The following is a 12,875-nucleotide window of genomic DNA, read 5'->3' on the forward strand; positions in this document are numbered from 1 at the left end:
GGCCATCACAAAGCCCTGATCTCAATCCTATTGAAAATTTATGGGCAAAGCTGGAAAGGCAGGTGAGAGCAAAGTGACCTACAACCCTGGATCAGTTACACCTTTTTTTTTTTTCTTTTTTATTAGGAGGAATGGGCTTAAATTCCAACTATTGTGAGAAGCTCGTGGAAGGCTATCCCAAACGTTTGACCCAAGTCATCAAGTGTAAGGGCAATGGTACCAAATACAAATGAAATGAATATAAACTTTTGACTTTGCAGTAAGTAATAAAAATGCCTTAAAATATTCTCTTTCATTATTCTGGCATTTGGCAAATATTAATAATTATGGTAATCCTAACTGACCTAAAATGGGAAAGGTTTATTCTGATTTCATGTCAGATATTGAGAAAAACATGCTTGTGTATTTTTATACAGTGTATGTAAATTTCTGCTTTAGACTACATAGAGAAAAAAATACGCTGTCAAAAAATATTGTGGTAAAAAGGACCAGATATGCAGTGCAAGGGGAAACAGCATAAGGCTACGTTCACATTTGCGTTGTGCGCCGCAGCGTCGGCGATGCAACGCACAACGCAAACAAAACCGCAACAAAACGCACGCTAAAACGCTGCGTTTTGCGACGCATGCGTCCTTTTTGGCCGAAAGTTGGACGCAAAAAAAATGCAACTTGTTGCGTTCTCTGCGCCCAACGTTTGCGGCCATGCGTCGCAAAACGCAGCACAACGCATGTCCATGCGCCCCCATGTTAAATATAGGGGCGCATGACGCATGCGGCGACGCTGCGGCGCCGAACGCTAATGTGAATGTAGACTTAGCTGTGCATCTATACTGCATTTTCTTCTGCTATAAAACACCCAATTTGCCAGGTTTAATAAAAATTTACATTTCCAGTAAAACAACAATTTAAAAAAAAGCACATTTTGTTGCATTCTGCTGACCGTAGTTGCTCCATTATTATTTGTGGAATTATATGCATAATTTGACAAAAATTCTCCTTTTCAATACCGTATATTCTTAGGGTACTGTCACACTGCAACTTTCCAACGATCACGACCAGCGATACGACCTGGCCGTGATCATTGGAAAGTCGTTGTGTGGTCGCTGGAGAGCTGTCACACAGACAGCTCTCCAGCGACCAACGATGCCGAAGGCCCCGGGTAACCAGGGTAAACATCGGGTTACTAAGCGCAGGGCCACGCTTAGTAACCCGATGTTTACCCTGGTTACCAGCGTAAAAGTAAAAAAAAAAAAAAAAACAGTACATACTCACATTTCGGTGTCCGTCAGGTCCCTAGCCGTCTGCTTCCCGCTCTGACTGACTGCCGCCATAAAGTGAAAAAAAGCACAGCGGTGACGTCACCGCTGTGCTCTGCTCTTACTTTCCGGCTGGCAGTCAGTCAGAGTGGGAAGCAGACGGCAAGGGACCTGACGGACACCGAAATGTGAGTATGTACGGTTTTTTTTTTTTTACTTTTACGCTGGTAACCAGGGTAAACATCGGGTTACTAAGCGCGGCCCTGCGCTTAGTAACCCGATGTTTACCCTGGTTACAAGCGAACGCATCGTTGGATCGGTGTCACACACACCGATCCAACGATGACAGCGGGAGATCCAGCAACAAAAGAAAGTTCCAAACGATCTGCTACGACGTACGATTCTCAGCAGGGTCCCTGATCGCTGCTGCGTGTCAGACACAGCGATATCGTATGGATATCGCTGGAACGTCACGGATCGTACCGTCGTAGCGACAAAAGTGCCACTGTGAGACAGTACCCTTACACAGTCTGATAGTATTTACACAATAGATGAACTAAGCTCCATGTTAATTAAAACCGATACTTACAGAACTAATAGGGAAAAATCCATAAGAATCCAGGAGTATTAAAAGCTGAACGGTCTCCGGAAACACGGAAGCAAACTATGAATGAAAGAGGAGTTAATAATTGTAAATTTAAAAAGATTGCTTTAACATAGTTACATAGTTATTAAGGTTGAAGGAAGACTTTAAGTCCATCTAGTTCAACCCATAGCCTAACCTAACATGCCCTAACATGTTGATCCAGGGGAAGGCAAAAAAAACCCATGTGGCAAACAGTAAGCTCCACCATGGGGAAAAAAATTCCTTCCCGACCCCACATACGGCAATCAGACTAGTTCCCTGGATCAACACCCTATCAAGGAATCTAGTATATATACCCTGTAACATTATACTTTTCCAGAAACGTATCCAGTCCCCTCTTAAATTTAAGTAATGAATCACTCATTACAACATCATACGGCAGAGAGTTCCATAGTCTCACTGCTCTTACAGTAAAGAATCCGCGTCTGTTAATATGCTTAAACCTTTTTTCCTCCAGACGTAGAGGATGCCCCCTTGTCCCTGTCACCGGTCTATGATTAAAAAGATCATCAGAAAGGTCTTTGTACTGTCCCCTCATATATTTATACATTAACATAAGATCACCCCTTAGCCTTCGTTTTTCCAAACTAAATAGCCCCAAGTGTAATAACCTATCTTGGTATTGCAGACCCCCAGTTCTCTAATAACCTTGGTCGCTCTTCTCTGCACCCGCTCTAGTTCAGCTATGTCTTTCTTATACACCGGAGACCAGAACTGTGCACAGTATTCTAAGTGTGGTCGAACTAGTGACTTGTATAGAGGTAAAATTATGTTCTCCTCATGAGCATCTATGCCTCTTTTAATGCATCCCATTATTTTATTTGCCTTAGTTGCAGCTGCCTGACACTGGCCACTGAATATGAGTTTGTCATCCACCCATACACCCAGGTCTTTTTCATTGACGGTTTTGCCCAGAATTTTAGAATGAAGCACATAGTTATACATCTTATTACTTCTACCCAAGTGCATGACCTTACATTTAGCCCATTTAAAGCTCATTTGCCATTTATCAGCCCAAGCTTCTAGTTTACACAAATCATCCTGTAATATAAAATTGTCCCCTCTGTATTGATTACCCTGCAGAGTTTAGTGTCATCTTCAAATATTGAAATTCTACTCTGAATGCCCCCTACAAGGTCATTAATAAATATGTTAAAAAGAAGAGGGCCCAATACTGACCCCTGTGGTACCCCACTACTAACCGCGACCCAGTCCGAGTGTACGCCATTAATAACCACCCTTTGTTTCCTATCCCTGAGCCAGCTCTCAACCCACTTGCACATATTTTCCCCTATCCCCATTATTCTCATTTTATGTATCAACCTTTTGTGTGGCACCATATCAAAAGCTTTTGAAAAGTCCATATACACTACATCTACTGGGTTCCCTTGGTCCAGTCCGGAACTTACCTCTTCATAGAAGCTGATCAAATTAGTCTGACATGATCGGTCCCTAGTAAACCCGTGCTGATACTGGGTCATGAGGTTATTCCTCTTCAGATACTCCAGTATAGCATCCCTTAGAATGCCCTCCAGGATTTTACCCACAGTAGAGGTTAAGCTTACTGGCCTATAATTTCCGAGTTCAGTTTTTGTCCCCTTTTTGAATATTGGCACCACATTTGCTATACGCCAGTCCTGTGGTACAGACCCTGTTATTATGGACTCTTTAAAGATTAAAAATAATGGTCTATCAATGACTGTACTTAGTTCCTGCAGTACTCGGGGTGTATCCCATCCGGGCCCGGAGATGTCAATTTTTGTGATTTTTAGACGCCGCCGTACTTCCTGCTGGGTTAAGCAGGTAACATTTAATTGGGAATTTTTATCACTAGTCATATTGGCTGCCATGGGATTTTCTTTTGTAAATACTGATGAAAAAAAGTCATTGAGCATATTGGCTTTTTCCTTATCCTCATCCACCATTTCACCCAGACTATTTTTAAGGGGGCCAATACTATCATTTTTTAGTTTCTTACTATTTATGTAGTTAAAGAATATTTTGGGGTTATTTTTGCTCTCTCTAGCAATGAGTCTCTCTGTCTCAATCTTTGCTGCCTTGATTTGCTTTTTACAGAATTTATTTAATTTTTTGTATTTATTTAATGCCTCCTCACTACCTACTTCCTTTAATCCTCTAAATGCTTTCTTTTTGTCACTTATTGCGCCCCTTACAGCTCTATTTAGCCATATTGGTTTCCTCCTATTTCTAGTATGTTTATTCCCATACGGTATATACTGTGCACAGGTCCTATCCAGGATGCTAATAAACGTCTCCCATTTTCTTTGTGTATTTTTGTGTCTCAGGATATCGTCCCAGTTAATTGCACCAAGATCCTCTCTCATCCGTTGCAAATTTGCCCTCCTGAAGTTTAGGTCCTTGTCACCCCTCTACTACACATCTTATTAAAGGAGACATGAAAACTTATTATTTTGTGATCGCTATTCCCCAAGTGACCCCCAACCCTTATATTTGATATGCGGTCTGGCCTGTTGGTTAATATTAGGTCTAGCAGTGCCCCCCTCCTTGTTGGGTCCTGAACCAGTTGTGAAAGGTAATTGTCTTTCATAGTTGTCAAAAACCGATTACCTTTGCTGGAACTGCAGGTTTCTGTTCCCCAATCTATTTCAGGGTAGTTGAAGTCCCCCATAATAATGACTTCTCCTTGAGTCGCAGCTTCATCTATTTGCTTTACGAGGATATTCTCCGTTGCTTCCATTATTTTTGGAGATTTATAACAAACCCCTATCAGTAATTTATTATTTTTCCCCCTCCCCTTATCTCCACCCACAGGGACTCTACATTTTCATTAGATTCACCTATATTATCACGCAGGATGGGTTTTAAGGTCGATTTTACATACAGACACACCCCACCCCCTCGCTTATCTGTACGGTCATTTCTGAAAAGGCTATAGCCCTGCAAGTTAACAGCCCAGTCATGGCTCTCATCCAGCCATGTTTCAGATATCCCCACCATATCATAATTATGTTCCAACAACATTAGTTCTAATTCATCCATTTTGTTGGCGAGGCTTCTGGCATTAGTATACATGCACTTGATGTTCCTCGCTGTACCTCTATTCTTTCTTAAATTACTAACTGTTCTAACCCCACCCCCCCATGCCACCACCACCCCCAACTTCCTTATTTGTGCCCAGGTCTCTATCTGCACTATCTTCCCCTCCTATAAAATGAATACCCTCCCCCCCAATCCCTAGTTTAAACACTCCTCCAACCTTCTAACCATTTTCTCCCCCAGCACAGCTGCCCCTTCCCCATTGAGGTGCAGCCCGTCCCTAGCGTAGAGCCTGTAGCCAACTGAGAAGTCGGCCCAGTTCTGCAGGAACCCAAACCCCTCCTTCCTACACCAATTCTTGAGCCACTTATTAACCTCCCTAATCTCCCGTTGCCTCTCTGGCGTGGCACGTGGTACAGGCAGTATTTCAGAAAATACCACGTTGGAGGTCCTTGCTTTCAGCTTGCAACCTAATTCCCTGAAATCATCTTTAAGGACCTTCCACCTACCTCTAACTTTGTCATTTGTGCCAATGTGCACCATGACCGCTGGGTCCTCACCAGCCCCTCCCAGTAATCTGTCCACCCGATCAGCGATATGTCGGACTCGAGCACCAGGTAGGCAGCACACCGTTCGACGATCCCTGTCTTTGTGACAGATTGCCCTATCTGTTCCCCTAATAATTGAGTCCCCCACTACCAGCACCTGTCTGGCCTGCCCTGCTCTCCTATTTCCCTCCTTACTGGAGCAGTCACTCCTCCGGCTTTCAGAGGACATGCCTGGCTGCAGCAGTGCTACCCCTGTACTGGCACCCCCCTCATCTGCCAACTTAGCAAACTTATTGGGGTGAGCCAGATCAGGACTAGCCTCCCTGGCACTCTTCCCTCTACCCCGCTTTCTGAATGTCACCCAGCTACCTACTTCACTGTCCTGCAGCTCCATCCTACCATCCCCCTCCTCATCTATCCCATTGAGCGTCTGCTATGTGAGCAGAAGACTCCTCTCCATATTGTCTATGGATCTCAGTGTTGCCAGCTGCACATTTAGAGCCAGAATCTGGGATTCCAAATGCACAACGTGCTCACATCTCGCACAGCAGTATGCACCCTCGACCGGCTGATCAAGGACTGTATACATGTGGCAAGATGTGCACTGGATGGCATTAAAGGGAAGGTGCCATCAAAAAATTTTTTTTTTCCAGCAATTGAAAAAATGTAAAGAATTAATGTTTACATTTTCTTAAAAATATTATCATTTGTTTTTAATTTAGTAAAATATGAAAAATAATTTTAAAAGGTTTGGCATTTCCACTTTTAAACACTAGGGGGAGCAGCTAATGAAATTTGACAAAAACCTAGTGTACAACTAGCTCACATTACTGCACTGCAGTAATTATGGGTCGAGTCTGCTGACATGGGTGTGATGTCTCCTCTCCTCCCCTTCTGGTATTTGCTAGGGGATGAGAGGATTCAGGAACACAGTGTGCAGCCATTTTGTTGGTGACTGCAAAGTTATACTGACAAGTAGACAGTCACCGAAGATGGCAGGCAGCAAGGATTCTGGGAGATATATGGTGGAGGGAGCAGGGTGACAGCAGCACAGAGTATTTCAGGAGAGCAGTGTGCTGGTCTATGGGGGGCACCCTGTTTGGTGCGCAGAGCAGCCAGGGATTGTACATAGAGCGCTGTCTTTTATACACATGGATGGACCGTCTCCTCAGAAATCCAGGAAACATTTCTGCTGATTGATGGCCTGTTCTGATCCAGGCTTTGCATGCAAAGACCCCATTCCCCTCCTCAGATCCTGTCCTGGCGATGTGTGAAAGCGAGGTGACAGGCGCAGTCCGGGGTGATGCTGGGAAGGAAATGTAGCCATATAGTAACGATAAACATGAGACCCCTCTCTTCAGCTGCCTTACCAGCCCTCCCCTGAAGGCACCTAACTGGAGGTCATGCTGCCCCCTCTATTACCCCAGACCCGCGTGCAGCTGCTCAACCGGAACCACACTAGATTTGGTCCCCTTTCTGCAGATAATACTTCCATAGTGTCCTCACATAATACCGCCATATAGATCACTCATAATACCGCCGTATAGAGCACACATAATACTGTCCTATAGTTCTCACATAATACCATCGCAAATAACGACGCCAGAGTGTTCTCACATAATACCGCCATATAGAGCACACATAATACCGCCATATAGAGCACACATAATACCGCCATATAGAGCATACCGCCATATAGATCTCACATAATACCGCCATATAGAGCACGCATAATACCGCCATATAGAGCACGCATAATACCGCCATATAGAGCACACATAATACCGCCATATAGAACACACATAATACCGCCATATAGAGCACACATAATACAGAGCACACAATACCACAATATACTTCACACAATACCGTCATATAGATCTCACATAATACCACCAGTGTTCTCACATATCGCCATATAGATCACACATAATACCGCCATATACTTCTCACAGAACGCCGCCATATAGATCACACATAACGGGGGAGAGGACTGCATAGGAGAGGATAAGATACACAGCTCAGTCAGTATCATACAGGATAGGATTAGATACAAGGCTCAGCACAGTATCACATAGGATAGGATTAGATACATGGCTCAGCAGACGGCATCACACAGGAGAGGATTAGATACACAGCTCAGTCAGTATCACACAGGATAGGATTAGATACATGGCTCAGCACACAGTATCCCACAGTAGAGGATTAGATACACGGCTCAGCACAGTATCACACAGGGTAGGATTAGATACAAGGCTCAGCACAGTATCACACAGGATAGGATTAGATGCATGGCTCAGCAGACAGTATCACACAGGAGAGGATTAGATACACAGCTCAGCACAGTATCACACAGGAAAGGATTAGATACATGGCTCAGCACAGTATCACATAGGATAGGATTAGATACATGACTCAGCAGACGGCATCACACAGGAGGGGAATAGATACACAGCTCAGTCAGTATCACACAGGATAGGATTAGATACATGGCTCAGCACACAGTATCCCACAGTAGAGGATTAGATACACAGCTCAGCACAGTATCACACGAAAGGATTAGATACATGGCTCAGCACAGTATCACACAGGATAGGATTAGATACATGGCTCAGCAGACTATCACACAGGAGAGGATTAGATACACAGCTCAGACAGTATCATACAGGATAGGATTAGATACAAGGCTCAGCACAGTATCACATAGGATAGGATTAGATACATGGCTCAGCAGATGGCATCACACAGGAGAGGATTAGATACACGGCTCAGTCAGTATCACACAGGAGAGGATTAGATACATAGCTCAGTCAGTATCACACAGGAGATGATTAGATACACAGCTCAGTCAGTATCACACAGGAGAGGATTAGATACACAGCTCAGTCAGTATCACACAGGAGAGGATTAGATACACAGCTCAGCAGACAGTAACACACATGGGAGGAGATACACTGCTCAGAGTCAGCACCACAAGGGATAGGAATAGATTCCCTCTGCCCCTCCCCACTGATACTTACGGCTCCCTGCTGAGTCCTTTCTTCTCCCTCCCCTCCTTGGTCTTCTCCTCCTCCTCCTATAGCTGCAGGGCTCCTGCGATTATCCTGGTAGCTGGAGCTCACAGCTGCAGTGTGAGCTCCAGGAAGATGGCGCTGATCTCCTGCCTCTGCTGTGCAGGACGGCTCAGGGGGCGTGGCCAGACCAGAGCAGAAAGCAGCTTATAATGCAAGCTATAGAGTCGGCTCCCGACCGCAGATCTCTATGCCCAGGGCTGCCGTAAATGCAGAGTGTAAGTGACGTGCAGCTTCACTTACACTCCTGCAAAGCAAAATGGCGGCGCCCAGTGGCTTAAAAAAAAAATTAATAATAAAAAAAATGTTAAAGTTAAAAAAAGGAAGTTTGTATGAAAAATAATTGTTTATATAAACAATTATTTTTAATACAAAAAATAAAATGTGGCACCTTTCCTTTAACAATGGTGGAGCACATTTCCTAATGGGGATTGCACCACACAGAAACGTTAAATAAAAAATAAATACAAGTATTAATTAAAAACAGACAGCAATTCCTCCCTTGGAAACTCCCTGATTCCAAAGTCACTGAATCACAAGTCACACTTACCGCCGTCCACACTTACGCTCAGGGCACACTCAGCTCGCTCACACTCGCTATGCTGAAGATTTATAGATTTTTTTTTTTCTCTATTTCCCTTCAACAACAAGCCACCTTGCTGTTCAAATGCACTTCCAAAAAGGACTTGAGCCCCAAACAGCTGCCCCTTATAAACCCTTGATTATGACCGCCCACCCTAAGTTAACACCTTGTGAATATAGCTACTCCCAATTCAGCAACTCACACAAATTCACACAGGTATTTGTTAAAGGCCTTCCAAATACCTCCTCACTGAATCACAAGTCACACTTACCGCCCTCCACACTTACGCTCAGGGCACACTCAGCTCGCTCACACTCGCTATGCTGAAGATTTATAGATTTTTTTTCTCTATTTCCCTTCAACAACAAGCCACCTTGCTGTTCAAATGCACTTCCAAAAAGGACTTGAGCCCCAAACAGCTGCCCCTTATAAACCCTTGATTATGACCGCCCACCCTAAGTTAACACCTTGTGAATATAGCTACTCCCAATTCAGCAACTCACACAAATTCACACAGGTATTTGTTAAAGGCCTTCCAAATACCTCCTCACTGAATCACAAGTCACACTTACCGCCCTCCACACTTACGCTCAGGGCACACTCAGCTCGCTCACACTCGCTATGCTGAAGATTTATAGATTTTTTTTTTTCTCTATTTCCCTTCAACAACAAGCCACCTTGCTGTTCAAATGCACTTCCAAAAAGGACTTGAGCCCCAAACAGCTGCCCCTTATAAACCCTTGATTATGACCGCCCACCCTAAGTTAACACCTTGTGAATATAGCTACTCCCAATTCAGCAACTCACACAAATTCACACAGGTATTTGTTAAAGGCCTTCCAAATACCTCCTCACTGAATCACAAGTCACACTTACCGCCGTCCACACTTACGCTCAGGGCACACTCAGCTCGCTCACACTCGCTATGCTGAAGATTTATAGATTTTTTTTTTCTCTATTTCCCTTCAACAACAAGCCACCTTGCTGTTCAAATGCACTTCCAAAAAGGACTTGAGCCCCAAACAGCTGCCCCTTATAAACCCTTGATTATGACCGCCCACCCTAAGTTAACACCTTGTGAATATAGCTACTCCCAATTCAGCAACTCACACAAATTCACACAGGTATTTGTTAAAGGCCTTCCAAATACCTCCTCACTGAATCACAAGTCACACTTACCGCCGTCCACACTTACGCTCAGGGCACACTCAGCTCGCTCACACTCGCTATGCTGAAGATTTATAGATTTTTTTTTTTCTCTATTTCCCTTCAACAACAAGCCACCTTGCTGTTCAAATGCACTTCCAAAAAGGACTTGAGCCCCAAACAGCTGCCCCTTATAAACCCTTGATTATGACCGCCCACCCTAAGTTAACACCTTGTGAATATAGCTACTCCCAATTCAGCAACTCACACAAATTCACACAGGTATTTGTTAAAGGCCTTCCAAATACCTCCTCACTGAATCACAAGTCACACTTACCGCCGTCCACACTTACGCTCAGGGCACACTCAGCTCGCTCACACTCGCTATGCTGAAGATTTATAGATTTTTTTTTTCTCTATTTCCCTTCAACAACAAGCCACCTTGCTGTTCAAATGCACTTCCAAAAAGGACTTGAGCCCCAAACAGCTGCCCCTTATAAACCCTTGATTATGACCGCCCACCCTAAGTTAACACCTTGTGAATATAGCTACTCCCAATTCAGCAACTCACACAAATTCACACAGGTATTTGTTAAAGGCCTTCCAAATACCTCCTCACTGAATCACAAGTCACACTTACCGCCGTCCACACTTACGCTCAGGGCACACTCAGCTCGCTCACACTCGCTATGCTGAAGATTTATAGATTTTTTTTTTCTCTATTTCCCTTCAACAACAAGCCACCTTGCTGTTCAAATGCACTTCCAAAAAGGACTTGAGCCCCAAACAGCTGCCCCTTATAAACCCTTGATTATGACCGCCCACCCTAAGTTAACACCTTGTGAATATAGCTACTCCCAATTCAGCAACTCACACAAATTCACACAGGTATTTGTTAAAGGCCTTCCAAATACCTCCTCACTGAATCACAAGTCACACTTACCGCCGTCCACACTTACGCTCAGGGCACACTCAGCTCGCTCACACTCGCTATGCTGAAGATTTATAGATTTTCTTTCTCTATTTCCCTTCAACAAGCCACCTTGCTGTTCAAATGCACTTCCAAAAAGGACTTGAGCCCCAAACAGATGCCCCTTATAAACCCTTGATTATGACCGCCCACCCTAAGTTAACACCTTGTGAATATAGCTACTCCCAAATCAGCAACTCACACAAATTCACACAGGTATTTGTTAAAGGCCTTCCAAATACCTCCTCACTGAATCACAAGTCACACTTACCGCCGTCCACACTTACGCTCAGGGCACACTCAGCTCGCTCACACTCGCTATGCTGAAGATTTATAGTTTTTTTTTTTTTCTCTATTTCCCTTCAACAACAAGCCACCTTGCTGTTCAAATGCACTTCCAAAAAAGGAACTTCTTAAACAACAATTTATCTCGGTTTAAAAAAAATCACCTTTGTTCTCAAGAATGGAGCCTATCAGGCTATGTGCACACATTGCAGATTTCCTGCAGAACTGCAGCTTTTTTTCCCGTGCAGAAACGCTGCAGTTCCGCAAGTGATTTACAGTACAATGTAAATCAATGGCAAAAAAAAAATGCTGTGCTAATGGTGAGGAAAAATCTGCACAGAAAACGCAGCAGAAAGGACCATGTCAATTCTTTGTGCAGATCTGCTGCGTTTCTGCACCTATTCCATAATAGAAATCTGCAGGGGTAAAAAAGGAAGAAATCTGCACAAAAATCTGCAACGTGTGCACATACCAAAAAAGGGTGCAGATTCTGACCAGCGTTTTCTGCCAAGAAATTCAGAATCTGCACAGAAAATTCCACAGTCAAATCTGCAACGTGTGCACATACCCATAGAGGTGGCCAGTTTCCTAGGCAAGGAGCAGGCGTTTGCAAGCTCCATGCTTTAGAGCACACATGTTAAACTGTGGCCGCGGGCCAAATCTGGCCTGCAGGGTGATTATATTTGGCCTGTGACACTGCCCCCCCATCATACTTTAATGGAGGTCAATGTGGGGTCCATTATTCTGTATGGAGGATTATGTTGGATCCATTATTCTGTAAGGAGGGCTATGTGGGGCTCATTATTCTGTATAGAGAACTATGTTAGGGGCCATTATACTGTGTGGAGGGCTGTGTGGGGATCACAGTGGGAGCATCATACTGTGTGTGTGGAGAAATTCACTGAGGAGGTATCATACTGTGTCGGGGGAGCACTTTTGTTGGCATCATATTTTATCTGTATTTATTAATTCAAGGTTTTTTATCCTTTGTTATTTCATATTTAAATAAGGCCATTGGGCCATATGCATTTTAATGCTCTTACATAATATATTATATTAATCCACTATGTCCCATTTGTGATTGTGTTTACATTATTGTAAGATCTATTAATTAAAATGCACTTTGTTCGTGTGACAAACCCTTTAAGTTTTTTTCCATATGAAAAGGATCATATTTGATGATAGGGAAAAACTTACTCAATTGCAGACATTTTTTTAATAGATATCAAGGTTAGACCGCAATTTTGTTCAAGATTTTTATTTTGGCCTTTCTGTGTATTTGAGTTTGGCATCCCTGCTTGAGAGCCTATAAGCACAGCTCTGAAGCTGCCTGGATCCGTCAATTTTCCGTG

General features: G+C 43.7%; 1 protein-coding gene across 3 annotated transcripts in view; it reads right to left on the bottom strand.

Moving 5' to 3' along the window:
* The window catches only part of SERHL2 (serine hydrolase like 2), a 208,508-nt gene that overhangs the window by 95,929 nt on the left and 99,704 nt on the right, over positions 1–12,875 (bottom strand). For 2 of the 3 annotated variants that reach the window (XM_077277341.1, XM_077277340.1), the window contains exon 7: positions 1,846–1,920. The exons of the other annotated variant lie outside the window; for it this stretch is intronic. In XM_077277341.1, the coding sequence (XP_077133456.1) occupies positions 1,846–1,920 (75 nt within the window). The remainder of the gene's footprint in view (positions 1–1,845; positions 1,921–12,875) is intronic. 3 annotated transcript variants of the gene reach the window in all.

This window comes from Ranitomeya variabilis, chromosome 8 (assembly GCF_051348905.1).
Source record: "Ranitomeya variabilis isolate aRanVar5 chromosome 8, aRanVar5.hap1, whole genome shotgun sequence".
Lineage (NCBI taxonomy): Eukaryota > Metazoa > Chordata > Amphibia > Anura > Dendrobatidae > Ranitomeya > Ranitomeya variabilis.